Source organism: Dermochelys coriacea, chromosome 18, assembly GCF_009764565.3.
Source record: "Dermochelys coriacea isolate rDerCor1 chromosome 18, rDerCor1.pri.v4, whole genome shotgun sequence".
Classification (NCBI taxonomy): domain Eukaryota; kingdom Metazoa; phylum Chordata; order Testudines; family Dermochelyidae; genus Dermochelys; species Dermochelys coriacea.
In genome coordinates, this window is record NC_050085.1 from 17361035 (window position 1) to 17376757 (window position 15723).

The 15723-nt window shown below is 42.3% G+C and overlaps 1 protein-coding gene across 2 annotated transcripts in view; it reads left to right on the forward strand.

Annotated features, from left to right (window-relative positions):
- The window catches only part of CALML6 (calmodulin like 6), a 75548-nt gene that overhangs the window by 46109 nt on the left and 13716 nt on the right, over window positions 1-15723 (forward strand). Inside the window, exon 3 of one of the 2 annotated variants that reach the window (XM_043500224.1) lies at window positions 1548-1624. The exons of the other annotated variant lie outside the window; for it this stretch is intronic. Within the exon in view, the coding sequence (XP_043356159.1) occupies window positions 1548-1624 (77 nt within the window). The remainder of the gene's footprint in view (window positions 1-1547; window positions 1625-15723) is intronic. 2 annotated transcript variants of the gene reach the window in all.

A 15723-nucleotide genomic window follows, 5' to 3' on the forward strand; every position in this document is an offset into this window, starting at 1 on the left:
TGCAGATGGGTATTTCCTGAGAGTGGAGGGTGCATGTTAAAAGGGGTGGATTTTGTGTGAGACCTGTTCCTTGACTTGTTATGCCAGCCATCTATTCCTTTTCAAAAGCCCCTTCATATTTGCAAAGTGACCAAACAAAAATCTGTTTTCTGTGGCCTATCTCTGATCATACACAATACCTTGCACCTGAGAATTTCAAAGCACTTTACACATATCTATGTATTAAGCCCCATAGCCCTTCCTTAGGGGAGAAGGCCAGTATCATCCCCAACTGGGGAAAAGGAGGCATGGAGCTGAAGCTCATTCATTGAGCTAAGCGTCAACGGCGAGACTAGAACCAAGAAGTCTTGCTTCCAGTCCTTTGCTTTAGTCAGGATTTAACCTGCATTGAGAGTGTAGGTAGAAAGAACATAATTATCTGAGCTAGAATTTGGCTAAAACCCTAAGGACTGTATCCATCGGCAGTATGGAGCTGATCCTACTCCCAGTAATTCTAGGCCCTACAAACACAAGTGGCATCAGTGGGAGATTTAGGATTCTGAATTGCTATGATTTTTATTTTTGTTCTTTTTTCTTTAAAGGAAAAGTTTGTCTCATATCCTTTATCCTCTGTATCCCTCTCTGCATGTGTTTTTCCATACCTATCTATTGTTCATAAATGGTGGCTAACTGGTTAATAAACCTGAATTATGAATTAAGCAGGTATAGAGTGGGTAAGAATGAGTCATTTGAGTCATTATCGCTCTGCTGTAGGTAGGGTTGACTGTCTCTTTCTGTTTAAAGGTGGACAATTCTAAGTGCTCTAAAGTCTACTTGCTGACTCAGATTGTCTTGAAATTTGCTTTGCCTTTTGGGAGTGATAGGTAGTTTCAGTGGTCCAAATTTGGGATCACTTGAACAAGGGGTACATGAAATACAGCCCCCTTAAAACAGAACTTAACAAAATCAACTAGTTCTAAACTTTTTTTATGCACACCTGGTACTCAAGTCATAACTCTAATCACCTCCAAAGTAATCTCAGTCACTTAGCAGCTAGCTCAGCTATTGCACAGTGCCAATTGCCCCTTTGGGGAAGAACTCCTGGAAGTTACTAACCTCAGCATTTGGAGCTATAGGTCATGGTGGGTAAACTGCCAAGCCAAAGAGACTGCAGTGTACATGTGCAACAAAACTAAATGCTCTGTTGAAGCAAGAGGGTTTGCAGGTAGGCTGTTGTCACAGTTCCTAAGCAGCTCAAGGTGATATAGTGTGCTCATTGAACCCGAGCTGTGACCGTGCACTGAGTGTGAGCCCCACCCTGGCACTGTTCAGAGAATGCCGTGCTATGAGTGCCTACACTCAGGATATGTCCTCTCTGCAAAGTTAACTCAGGTAATTGGCATCTGGGTTAGCCTAGCCTGGGTGTGAGCAGCTACAGTGAAAAACCCTGCCCGACTTACTATGTTCTCACTGGTGCTGAACTCCCATGTGGCAGTAGGATATCTAGGCGCACATCCTAGGATTCCTTGTGCTGCAGTAAATTGAGCTTCTCTATGAATTTTTCCCAGTGAATTGTGGGAGCAATTGTCTGTCCTTCTGCATGAAGAGAACTGTGGGAAGGCATTGGACGACTATCAGCATTCCGGTGAGTTAGTCTGCATCCTCACTGCAAAGCAGATGGGTTACTAGCCTAAGCAAAAGCAACACTTGGGCTTTAGCTTATAGCTTGGGTGGAAAGCAGCACCAGACTTCAATGGGAGGGTTTAGTGTGTGTGGACAGAAAGGGGAGGCTTAGTGGCAATGCCTGATTCAACTCTGCAGACCCTCAAACACTGAGCCCATTTCCCGTAAGACACCCCAGACTTGCTAAATGTTGCCTCCCATTCACCCAGGCCCTGAGGATTCCTCCTGAGACACTGCCTTAGTAAGCCTTGGGATCACCAGCCTGCTGCCAATCCCCCTGGCAAGAAGATACCTTTGTGCACCTCTGTGGACACAACTTACAGAACTCAGTGCTGAAATGAAGCATACATGGTCCTTCAGTGCACACATTCACATCTCGTCAGTCACAGCTCTGCCAAGCTGCTCCAGTTAATCCCTCCACCATTCAGTACAACTACCTCTAACAGTGAAGGCAGTTGAGTGTGTGCAGATAAGTGCTGCAGTTCCAATCTGTGGAGCACAACAGAAGTAATGGTATATTCCCATAGACCTCCCCATGTCTCCTTATTGTGGCACCCCCTTTACTGATCTATTCCTAGTAGCTATTGCCAGCTCCTAGGGTCAGAGTTACGGTGGCACTGCTGGCGTGGCATATACCTTAACTTTGCATTTGCTGGTTTACAGGGGTTTAAATTTAGCCAATCTCCCCATGCTAGAAGAACAGGAGCTCCCAGTGGGCAATCTTAATGCTGTATAACAAAGTTTGGGAGGCATCTGAGAAACAAAATGGGTCAGCTTTTCCATGTCTCTGTCTCCTGCGCTTCATGAAACAGTTTTCTAAGTACTGTGCCACTTGTAAGGGCAGATTCAAGCAGTAGAGGTGACTGGAAGTTTGGACATGTTATCAGCCCTTTTCTTTCATCCAATTTATAGTCTACACTACAGCAGTAAGGCCAATGAGGAAGTGTTATGTAGTGGCTAGAGCAGAAAAATGAGAGTTAGGACTCCTGGATTCAATTCTTGCTTTTACTACCAATTCCTGCTGTATAAACCTTGGGCCAAACTTTCAAAAGCGCTTTCTAATTTGGGGGTATCACAGTGTATAGAAGCTTGATTTTCAGAGGTGCTGAGCACCTGCCAATTCCAACAGAAATCAATTGGCACCCAGTATTAGAGGCTACTTTTGAAGACATGGGCTTTAGCATCTTTGTGCCTCAGTTTCCCCATGAAGAGAAGAGAAAACCAACTGCTATTATTATTCGTTATTTGTATTACACAATTGCCTAGGAGCCCCAGTCATGGGCCAGGACCCTATTGTGATAGGGGCTGTACAGACACAAAACAAAAAGAAAGCCTTTGCCCTAAAAAGCTCACAATCTATACATACATTTCTAAGAGGCATATGCGGTAAGTGGGCTTTGTTCTTAGGGTCTGATGAGCTTGTTATGCTTCCTAAAAGCTCTTCACAGCACTGTGTCAGGTAGGTAGGTAAATATTATTGTCCCATTTTATACGTGGGCAAGCAGAGGCAGAAAGGACAAGTAACTTGCTTTCAGCTGGAAGCAGCAGTGTCATAGCTGTCAGGAGTTCCTTGCTCCCAGTCCTGTGCTCTTTCTCAAACTTCAGGGTAGCCCTGCATTCTGCCATTGCTGAACACATAGGTCTTACAAAACCTCTAAGTAGGTTTTGTTCATGTCAGTGCCCTGCAATTTCTCTGATGTGAGTGCATAACAAGTTCCTTAATCTGTGTGCTCATAAAGCAGAGCAGTTATGGCACATTGTCCAATTACTATATAATCAGTTCTAGCAATTACAATACACTCAGTTCTGGCTCGTCGGAGCAGCTATTCACTCACATCTTGATTTGTGCATCTTTAGAAGAATGGGAGGGGAGGTTACCCCAGGCTTTGGTTATACAGCTGCAGGAAAAGCCGACAACGATAATCAGAAAAAAACAACATTTTTCCTTCTAAAAAAATGCATTTTTCCCTCCCATCTCACACAAAGGAGAAATCCAAAATTCTGTTATTGAGCCAAGTGCACCCCAACACAATTGCCACAATTACCCATTCAAATAAACCATTGAATTTACTTGACCTGTGTCAGGGCCCCTTGCCCATTGACTTCCTAGGAGTCTTTTAAAGAACAGGATTATAGGCAGGACTGTTTGCAGAAACAGCCAGTTGTATACACCTATGAGAGAATTTTGATAGAAAGTGAATTGTGAATTTGCAAATGCAAAGGATTCACACTGGAAGTGTGATCCTAAGAGGCATATTCAGCCATCAAAGGCTCAGAAACACCACCATATGACCAGTCGTTCACTAAAAACTAGCCAACTCACCTTAATTTCAGATGCTTGTGCACAAGCTAGAGGCCATGTAACATTCCAAAATTATTCTCGTAATAAATTTTCAGTCACCAAGAAAATAGAGAAAATTGTCATCTGATTGCAGATAACGGGAAAAACTAAATATTTGCTGTAAATTATACATTTGCTTGAGATATGAGCTGAGGCCAGATCCTCAGCTGGTGTAACTATGATGATTTATGTTGACTTCAGTGACTATGCTGACTGAGGATCTGGCCCAGTATTAGGGGAACCTTTCTTCCCAAAGCTCTTTCTGAACTATGTAAATATACTCTGATTTCATCCACTGTTAAATGCAGCCACCTCTGGGCTGGAAGCTAGGCAGACAACCAGTGCAAACCAATCGCACAACAGGTTGTGGAAGATGTGTGGGAGAGGAAATATTGCTCCAATCAACACAATCAGGGCAAAACCTGCTTTTATGAAAAATACCAGGGAATTTTTAATCAAAGCAAACAGGACTTTGGCTTTAAACATCTGTTCTGAAAATGCCCCACAGGATAAACCATATGAAACTCAATCCACTACCTTGGGAAGATAAAGGGCTGAGCCCTATTATTATATGTATTGTGGAAGCATCTCAGACATATGTCCCACTGTTCTAGGCACTGAATGAACACACAAAGAGACAGTCCCTGCTTCAAAAGACCAGACCTGCTGGCGTTAGAACGTGAGTTCCAGGCAGTCTAAGTATTTCAAACCTGCTGCTTAATCCACAAAGCCAGCCCCTCCTCGATAGTAATGCATATTTTATTGATGAGGAGAATGTATTTTGCATAGTGAATAAATGGTATTTGAAGGCAGTGCAACAGGCAAAGGCAGGACAGGGGATGTCTTCTCACTGCCTCCTACTGTGTTCAGTGTCTACTGATGCTTCACTTTGGATGTTGCAGGTTTATCACTTAATGGTTTCCAAAGATTATATTGCACTGATCATAAGTACCATTATGAATAAACCACTTTGATATTATTAAGGAGCTTTACTATAATGGGACATGAACTTGAATTTTATGACAGACCCTGGGTATAATTTGCACTGGGCTATAAAGCTCATGAATTATTGAGACAATTTATTTCCCTGCCTGCATTTCCTTCCTGAGCAAGCACATGTGTTATTGTGCTGCAAGCTGCTGACAGTGACGCAGGCGCAGACTTGCTCCAGCAGCATCTCTTCTCATCCCTGGTTCCAGCACAAGGCTGGCAGATCACAGCTGTAAACAACTGGCAAAGCCAATCAGATTGGACAAGTAAGAGGAAAATTGTATGCTGAAGAGGAAAAAAGTGAAGGTTCTGAGAGCTCTGAAGAGCACCCTTCATTGGACCTGGGTGGGGTTTTACCCCCAGCTGAGACACCACATGTGGGGAGAGGGGTGTGCATGCACACTAATGATTTGTAGAAAATTTTAGTGATTAGGAAAATGGCTGGACTGCAAGCTCAGAATTTAACACCCTTTAGCCAAGTTGTGGATAATCTGTGGGACCATTTCTGTCACTTTTTAAAAATTAATTGTTTGCATTACATTTGCACCTAGAAGCCTCAACTGAGACCAGAGCCCCATTATGGTAGGTGCTGTACAAACACAGAACAAGGGATTCCACTGCCTCAGACTCGTGAAACAGATGAGACAGGATGGGAGGAGAAACAAAGGCACAGAGAGAGAGGAAGCGACTTGTCCAAGGTCAGCCAGCCATGATCAGTGGCAGAGCCAGGAATACAAGCCAGAGGGTGTGAGTCCCAGTGGAGTGCCCTACCCACTGGCCCACACTACATCTCCTCTTCCTCCCTCCTGCCTCCTTCCACACACACACACACACATTGTGTTCTGTCAGAGTGTAAACTCTGCAGGGTTCAGACTGCGTTTTCATGGGTGTTTGTATAGCATTAACTCCACATGCCCTCATCCTGACTGAGACATCTTAAAAATATAGCAGCACAAGATAGGCAGCAGCAGGCACCTCACTTGACTTGGAGGGCACCCTTTTAGGGCGGGCTGCATTAGGAAGTAAAACCAGTTCCCACACCAGTGCTGCAGGGAGTTAACCAGTTCCAGAAAGCATTATAGAGACCAGGTAGAATGTGGTCTCCATGGTCTTGCCAAAAATGCCCCACTATTGCGAACACCAATACAGCTCCCGCATAGCCCTAGTGCAGAGGGGCTGCTGGCACTTAAAACACTAAGAGTCTAATCAAGAGTTAAGAGTCTAGCAACCGCCAGCAACCTGTCTGCACTAGGGGTTCCAATACTGCCAGCACCAACAGTGCAGAACTAGTGCTAGCAACAGTGGGAAAGGTTCACAGACTTCCCTAGCCTAGACAAGGCTAGTCTTGCTTCCTGTAATGGTGAACTAAATAGTTTTGTCCTGTCTACACTAGCATTTAAATAGTTTTTAACACTAGTTGAGAGTCAACAGGAGGGGTTAACCCCTGTCAGCAATGGCTGATTTTCGTAGCGTAGATGGACCCTTAAAGATGAAAGGTGAGTTTTGTATAGCACGTTTCATCCTTGGCTTTTCTGCTGAAACTCCCAACAAGTGGGCTGGTAATGTTCATTTTGTAAAATAGTTGGTCTGGAGGCACATCTCTTGTGCATGCACAGGAGCTGCAAATGATAAAAGTGTCTGAACAGAAGTCCAGCTCAGAACATCTGGATCAATCAGAGCCTAATCAGAAATGAGTGCCTTGGGCCCATCTCTAACACAATCCATCCTAAACATAGAGCCAGCCAGCTAGCTTGCTCCTCCTCATTTCTTAGGGTTCAGATTGCTCTGGCCAAATACAATAAAACCAGATTTTTGGCCATTTGAAAAAGAAAAATCTGCTAAGTCTGAAAGCATCCCTGGGCTTTCTTTCATTGAAACAATAAAGTCCTTTCCTTGTATTGGAGAAGAGCAAGGTCCAAGAGCCATAAAGCAATGTCCTGTTGGTTGAACTATTTTTATTTCTGGTCATAAGATTATGAAAACATTATGTTTAATAGTCCCTTTAATGCTACTGCTTTCCCAACCTCATGTCCTCAGGCCCTGCCATTTATTTCACTTCCTTTTCTCCCATTTGAATTCATAGCACAAAGGGACCATCATCCCAAGAGGTTTGTTATTTCAGTGATGCACTTGCTATGTGTCTTTCTGTCTTTAAATCCATTTGGATATTCATTGGCTATAGAGCCCATAATGTGCAAGTAGACATTGACAGTGCTGCATTGTATTTAATCGCCCAGACTCCTTGCATTGTGTCTTTAGATCTTCCCATTGGCTCATTCCTCCTATCCCCAAAGAGAAAAGGGAAAGTCAGTCTTTTCTCTTGTCTGTTTTTTTCTTCAGTGGTGTGATTTTTCCTTCCCTCCACACCCAAAGGCACTAGCTTTTTAATCCATCTAATCTTCATTCATCAAATGGAACTGGAGTTTCTAATCCCCTCCTCATGAAGGAAGAGCCTCTGGGAAGTGCACAATTTTTGCTGGGAATTATTTAACACATGACTAGGAATCTATAGCATGTGGGCAAAGGCTCAAAAGGAAAATGTGTTACACACACACAGTGCAATGCATGTACTCAGGTTACAGGGATGCTGCCAAAAGGCTTAGGGTTCAAATTGAAGCTACCTAAAATCTGTAAATATGGCAGGGGATGTCACCTAACTAACTAGCCCCCACCCCAAATAATAATAATAATAATAATTAATAATTAATAAAAATCAAAGCTTTGTCTCCAGTCAATTCTAAGAAAGCTGTAAATATTGATACTCTGTTGCATTTCTCTACAGCTTTGCATTGGAGGGTTTCTAAGGCTGTGTTTACACTAGAGAATTTTAGGAAAAATATTGGCTTAGTGAGAGCCCTAGTGTAGACAAGATTGCAGTAGCTTCTAAGTATTTACATTTCTCTTGCTGACCGCCATTGTCAGCAATGGATCTCTTTGAAGCCTAGATAACTCTGCAGGTCCTGTAATTTCTGGTCTTCACCAGGACTAGCCGCAGTTCCTTAACATGGTGGTAACATATTTTGATCTTGTCCACATAATCAAGATCAGCACATGTTGTAACATGGAATGGCCACTGCCATGCTTAAGCACTGTGCTGTACAGTTGTATGATCCCCACATTCAGTGAGAAATGGATTTCTCTGCCTCATCAGGACAATAAATAAAACTTTGCACTCACTAAAAAAAACTCAGCACCTTTCAGCTGATGATCTCTAAACACTTTACAAACATTAGGTAAGCTTTATATGAATTGTGCTTTCATCACTATAAAGTAGGTAAATAAATTCTTCCTATTTTTTTTAAGATGGGAAAAATGAGACCAAAGTTGTTCAGTCCAAAGTTTTCAAAAGTGGCCACTGATTTTGAGTGCCCAGGTGGGGACACCAGGGTCTGATTTTCAGAAGTACTGAGCACCTGCCACCTGCACCTGCAGTTCAATTCAATAGAGCCTAGTTTAGGGATTGGCAACCTTTGGCACGCAGCCCATCAGGGAAATCCGCTGGGCGGGCCGGGATGGTTTGTTCACCTGCAGCGTCCGCACGTTCGACCAATCGCAGCTCCCACTGGCTGCGGTTCGCCATTCCAGGCCAATGGGGGCTGTGGGAAGCAGCGTGGGCCGAGGGATGTGCTGGCCGCCACTTCCCGCAGCCCCCATTGGCCTGGAGCAGTGAACTGCGGCCAGTGGGAGCTGCGATTGGCTGAACCTGCGGATGCTGCAGGTAAACAAACCGTCCCGGCCCGCCAGCGGATTTCCCTGATGGGCTGCGTGCCAAAGGTTGCCAATCCCTGGCCTAGCTGATCAGGTTTTCCATGTCTTGATTTGGGCACCCTGAAATGGAGACACTTCAAATCAGTAGCCATTTTGGAAAGGGTTCAGCCCATGTGATTTGTCTGCAGTTATAGAGGCTGGATTATCAGCCTGGTATAGATTATTGATGTGTTACACTGCCGTCTTCACTTATTGAATACCACCACCCCCAGGAAGGTGGAGAATGTAAAGAGAAAACCACCCTTAAAAATGGATCTTGGCTGTCAGCTGACTGTCTCACTCATGTACTAAGCAGATGTAGTTAGAAATAAGATTCTTCCAAAAATAGGGTTCCCTGTCTTAAGCTCTTGAAGCCATAAAAGGTTTCCAAGAATCTATTGTTCCCTGGGGACTGATGGCCTAACCTTCTTCTACAATCTAAAAGGGAGAGATCACTTTCCATGTGGGGCCAGACACTGTTACTGGTAGGTTATTGACATCCTTTCTGAGCAGCCTTCCTAGACACTGCAAACATGGTGAGTGAACTGTCTTTCCTTGCTATCCCAAACTGTAATGATTGGAGTATTTCTTCTGTGGACCTGTGATATTGATTAAACACCTTTCAAACAACCTGTTCAGGACTTCATGTGAAAACCTATCGCAATATAGACCTTTCTAAGACAAACGATATCAAAACAATGTTGAACAGCTCTAACAGACAGTAGACTCATATTTTGTTAATTGCCTCATCTAAAATTATGTAGACATGCTTGAATGACTACCTCATTAGAGAATTCTTGAATTTTTTAATATGTCCATTTAAATTCATTTCTCTTGCAAACTTTAAAAAAAGTGTTTAATAATTAAAGCATTTTCTAGGGAAAACGTGCAGGATTAATTCTTTATGAGTGGAGATGTGGTGATCCTGGAGCTTTCTGAAAGGTTATTTAACACCAACTCAGCATGTACTCTATGTTTCACAAAAGGAAAGGATGCTGTTTTAGACATTCAGAGTTTAGATGACTATAGGCTCTAATAAATAATTACTGGTATTTATGCTGTGTCTTGTCTAAAGATCTCAAAATACTTTAAAAACTGGCTATAAAAACAGTACAAATAGAGAGAACGCTTCACTCATTGCTGAATGCAGCCACCTCTGGGATGGAATATTGTGGCTGTTTAATAGTACACAGCAATATTACATAATACTTTGATAGAAAGCAGGGAGCGCCCTGTGTTGAACTGAAAATACAGGAGGAAAGTACTAAGGGTCATCTATATGCAGCTGGGAGAAGTGAAACCATAAATGTCAAATGGATTGTTCCTTTGTATTAAGGATCTGCTCTTGGTTTCATTGACCACAATGCGCAGAATCAGATCCTAAATGAAAATCAGCCATAAGTTCCAAACACCCCCTGCAACAAATAACTAGGGAACCAGCCATTGTGGGGAAAGTAGTAACTGAAATACATGAACAATCATAACCGCATCAAAGTAAGCTCACGAAAATAAACTAAAAAAAATGCATGGCTGGGTGGGTGGCTTCACTAATGTATCAGTTTCTTTATTGGGTCTCATTGCTCTGTCTTTTCCTCTGTTAAAGATTTCAGGGACTGTAGAGTCAAATATCCAGACTGATGGCTAGATGCAGTTAGCATCAGGACACAAAGCAAGAACCAGGAGATCAATGCAACTTTAGGGTTTCTGCCTCATCAGAGGAAGGTGGAGCAGGAGTTGGAGACAGAGTATTAGTCTCCATTGCACATTCCCAGCTTTGGTCAATTAATGCCACAATTAATATTATTTTCAATTAGAGGTCTCTTTTTATTTTGGTTTATCTTCAGTAGTTGAATTACAAATGCCTGAAAATAGCGATTTATAATGGAAAATCTGACATCCCCTTTCTGGCAAGGAGACTGGAAGGTGGCAGCTAAAAAGACTCTATTTGGGGCCAAAATTCATAAACATTAATAACCTACATGAGTTCAGAAATCCCATATTTTTCCAGACTTTCCCTGTTCCATACAAGGTGAATCAGGTGGTTGATTATGAGTTATCACACTGCTTGCTGCCATTAAGGATATGCTGGGCATTTAGGGAATTAAGAGATGCAGCATCAGCTAATGGCTAGAGCATAGGACTAGGCTTCAAGAGATTTGAGTGCTAATTCCATCTCTGACACTGGCTTGCTTTGTGACCTTGGTCACTTTACCTTGCTATCTTTTAACATCTACAGTGGGGGTTGTGAAAATCAATTGACAGGTATAAAGTGCATTGATCTCCTCAGAGTGGAGATGCTAGACAAATGTAAAGTATTATTTTCACAGTGGGACAAGAGCTCCTTGTTTGCTACAGGAATTTAGGTGGAATTCCCAAATCCCTCATTCACAATCTTATTCCCTGTTGGAACGAAGTGTTTCCAAAACTACTGATTTGAGGAGAATCTTTTAAATGAGGATTTAAACAGTGAACAACTGCCTGTATCCTGGCATCTGAAGATGAGAAACTGATGAGCAGCAATCAAGCTCTCAGGAGCTATATGGTGAAATTTGAAAGCTGCTTAAAGCAACTTTCCATATGAACTGAAGTTCAGGGGATGTTGAGAACCTAATCCTGACTTTGCTAGCCACACCCAAAGCTCTTACTGACGTCTGTTGCAGTATGTTGGCCTGAGAATCTCTGCTAGGTCAGGATAGGGTTGAGGATCTGGAAGGGCATAAAGGTAAGTAAAAATGCACAAAAAAATAATCAGATACTTTGCACATTATTTATAATAATCATTATAACTTTAGCCCCACTCTAATCCCTCTGATCTTGAAGTATTACAAAACTTTCTACAGACTATTATATTACAAAGGACCACTCACTCTTTACCAAAATGCCAGAACACAGCAGCAACATTAGGGAGAGACTGACTTTGGCAATGCCAGCAGTGATAGATAAATTGGAATTCACATTTAAGAAGCAGGGAGAAGGGGAAGAGTAGAGAGCATAAATAGGAAAAGATGCCATAGCCTCAGTAGCTAAAACAAGCAATTAGAGCAGGGGGAGGGGAGGCCCTTTAGAGAATAAAATACTTTAACTTCCCTCCTGCTAGGAATGCAGGAACCACGCCGAGAGTCTGTGCCTTTTCTCCACTCTATTTGAAACCATGTTTCCTTCTTTCACTTCCTGCACTGTCATCAGATCTTTCCCCAAGATTTGCTTTGGTAATGAGGATACAGGGAGATCTTCCTTGCCCTGCACTCTGGTCCACAGGAGCAATGCTATAAACTGAAGCTCTGTGGTGAAATGCAGGGCAGATTGCTACCCGTGGCAGTTGCTTTTAAGATGGCTTTGCAGAGCTGCCCAGGAGTGAGGCTGACACAGCTCCTGAACAAGGATGAGTGCAGGCAATAATATTTGGATCTGGATCCAGATATGGATTTTGAACAGCCCTTTGGGATCTGAGATTTGGATCTGAGGCCTTATGTGGTATGGTAGCTTTTCAGAGTCACTCTGCTTCAAATGTTATCTCTGCTAGGGAGTATCAGTCCCCAGGTAAGTTATGGTGATGACTTACAAGCAGGAAGAGTTGTAAAAGTGAAAGCATTCTGGGGAACAGAAGTCAAACTGGAATTGTTATTACTCCATCAAGCCCCTTAAACAGGCACCAGCCTCGCTCTAGTCAGAGGACTTTTGGTGGTTGCAAAACTGGGCCTTAGAACAGCCATTTCCCCTTGGCAAAACTCCAGCTCTCATTGTTCACAAACCCATTCTCATCATTGATGTAACAATGCAAGTCACTGAAAAGTGCAGCACCACCCTCTAGTGTCACACACTGGATTTGTTGTTTGCCAGTTATATCCTGTTATGTGCTGTGCAGCACTATAAATGTGGTTAGAAGTTTCACCCCAGCAGTTTTGACAAGTTAAATCTCTTACCAGGTTGATGTTTGCAATGGGAGACCAGAGACAGAAACATTCAATGATCAGTATAAGCATTTACCACTCTGGACAGACACTAACATGTTTAAAACCAAACAATGGAAAGTAATAGGTGCTTATTCAGGCTTTGTGTAGACTAGGATGTAAAGGTGTGTTAGAACAGGTCAGCTGTCATGGGCAAAATTTTCAAGTGATTTGGGCTCTTACATCTCATTTTCAAAAGTGAGTTCACCAGTTAGGACCCTAAGTCCCATTGGAAAATCAGTGGCATTTAGGCTGAGTGCCTCAGTTGCTTTTAAAAAGAAAAGGAGTACTTGTGGCACCTTAGAGACTAACACATTTATTTGAGCATAAGCTTTCGTGAGTTACAGCTCACTTCATCGGATGCATTCAGTGGAAAATACAGGGGGGAGATTTGTATACATAGAGAACACGAAACAATGGGTGTTACCATACACACTGTAACAAGAGTGATCACTTAAGGTGAGCTATTAAGCAGGAAGTTGGAGGGGAGGGAGGGGAAACCTTTTGTAGTGATAATCAAGGTGGGCTTTTGAAATTGAGACTTTGGCTATTGTCAAATTTTCCTCATAGCCTCTCTCTGTAACCTTGTCTTCCAAAATCTTCCTTATAACCTCTCAGGTTCCCCCTTAAACTTCAACTCTTACTTGTATGCTGTCTTGTCTTCTAGAACATATGAGCATGTGGGTAAAACGTTCAAAATGCCTACCTGCCTATGTTCTATGATCTCATCAGGATCATCAGAACTCAAAACTAGGTAAATGCGCAGCATGATGGCATAGAGAATTTAATAGGTTTCAGAGGGGCAGCCATGTTAGGCTGTATCAGCAAAAAGAACAGGAGTCCTTTTGGCACCTTAAAGACTAACACATTTATTTGAGCATAAGCCGATGAAGTGGGTTCTAGCCCACGAAAGGTCATGCTCAAATAAATTTGTTAGTCTCTAAGATGCCACAAGTACTCCTCTTTTTTGGGTTTTTTTTTTTTTAGAGAATTTAATGTTGACTAGAGCTGCTGGAAAATATTCCAATTTTTAATGAAAGTTTTTGACAAAAAAAATTCCTCTTTTCAACTACTTTATATTATAGGCTCTTTATCTTTTAATTCAAAAGTTCTCACACAAAAAATTAGAAATAATTCACAATTTTTTCTACTGTTTTTCTACAAGCTCTAATGTTGACAAATGAAGTAATAAGGAATAATTTGAACCACACATATACATTGCTGTTTTTTAAATTAACTAACTACTCAGGAAGAAAGATCTGGGTTTACTGTTGGCAGCTCAGCTGAGAACAGCTGCTCAGTGCTCAGTGGCAGTTAAAAAAGCAAACATAATGTGACAATGTTTAAAGAATGGGATGGAAGATGCTTAAAGTATCACCATGCCATTTTCTAAATTGACGGTATGTCCTCACCTGGGATACTGGATTCAGTTCTGTTCACGTTATCTCTAGAAAGAGAATGCTTTTGCTTCTTCTTTCAGAGATGAGTGATAGAAATGAGAGGCCTGGAAGGATGTCTCTGTGAACAGAGACTATGCAGACTAAGACTGTTTAGAGAAGAGATGAATAATAATAATAATTAATAATACTTAGCTCTTATACAGTGCTTAACAAAGAAGTAGGCATGATAGAGGTACAAAAAGAAATGAATAGCAAAGGTGAATTGGTGAGACGGTTTCTATTCACCCTCTCTCAGTACAAGAACAAGGGAATTTCAATAAAATTGAGAGGCAAAACATTTAAACCTGATAAAGGAAATCCCTTTTTTTGGGGGTACACATCACAATCACCCTGTGGAATTCACTGCCACAAGACATCCCTGAGGAAGGGAGCTTAGGAGGAAACAAAAGAAGATTAGCCATTTATCTGGATAACAAGAACACCACAGTTACATCACATATCAAACCAGAATGGTCATATCGAAATGATATTTAATTCTCATGCTTCAGGGCACAAGTTAACCTCCATCTGAGGGGAATGAGGATGAAATTTCACCTGTGGACCGCCTGTTCTTTATTGTTCACTAAGTGGACTCTAGCACCTTCCTCTCAAGCATCTGATTGAGGCCACTGTTAGAGATACAAACTAGACAGATCACTAGTTGATCTGATATGGCTGAAATGTAGTAGGAAGGGTATCTGCTGGGTCATGCAATAGACCATGGCTACATAACATGGTCATCAGCAGGGTTTGAACCTGTCACCTACCACACCAATCACTACCCTTTGAGCTATAGTAATACCGTCTTTAACTATGAGAAAGTGGCAGGATGTTATAGTCTCTGAGGCCAGCTACTTTAGAGAAACAAGACAACATTCACTCAACCTCTCTGTTACACAGAACTCAGAAAAATAACTTCCCAGGCTGGGCTGCTATAGCAAGTGGAAAGCTTGTTACCTTGTAATTGACAATCTCTGTCAGTGAGGAGGATACAGTGTTGCTTTTAGGTCAACAAACTATTTAAATGGCTTGCTGGTTGCAGTGACTGAAGGTGGGCTACCATGAATCAGAAAAATTCAATACAGTTGGGAAATATGTGGGACTGGGCACTAATCCCAGGGACTTCAGGGTAACAGAGAATGCAGCAAGAAGAAAAGGAGTACTTGTGGCACCTTAGAGACTAACAAATTTATTAGAGCATAAGCTTTCGTGAGCTACAGCTCACTTCATCGGATGCATTTGGTGGAAAAAACAGAGGAGAGATTTATATACACACACAGAGAACATGAAACAATGGGTTTATCATACACACTGTAAGGAGAGTGATCACTTAAAATAAGCCATCACCAACAGCAGGGGGGGGAAGGAGGAAAACCTTTCATGGTGACAAGCAAGGTAGGCTAATTCCAGCAGTTAACAAGAATATCAGAGGAACAGTGGGGGGTGGGGTGGGGGGGAGAAATACCATAGGGAAATAGTTTTACTTTGTGTAATGACTCATCCATTCCCAGTCTCTATCGCTGGCTTTGGGAAGTGGCCTTGGGTACTTCACTATGTTAGGGAATAAAGCACTGGCTGTTTGGATCAAATGGAG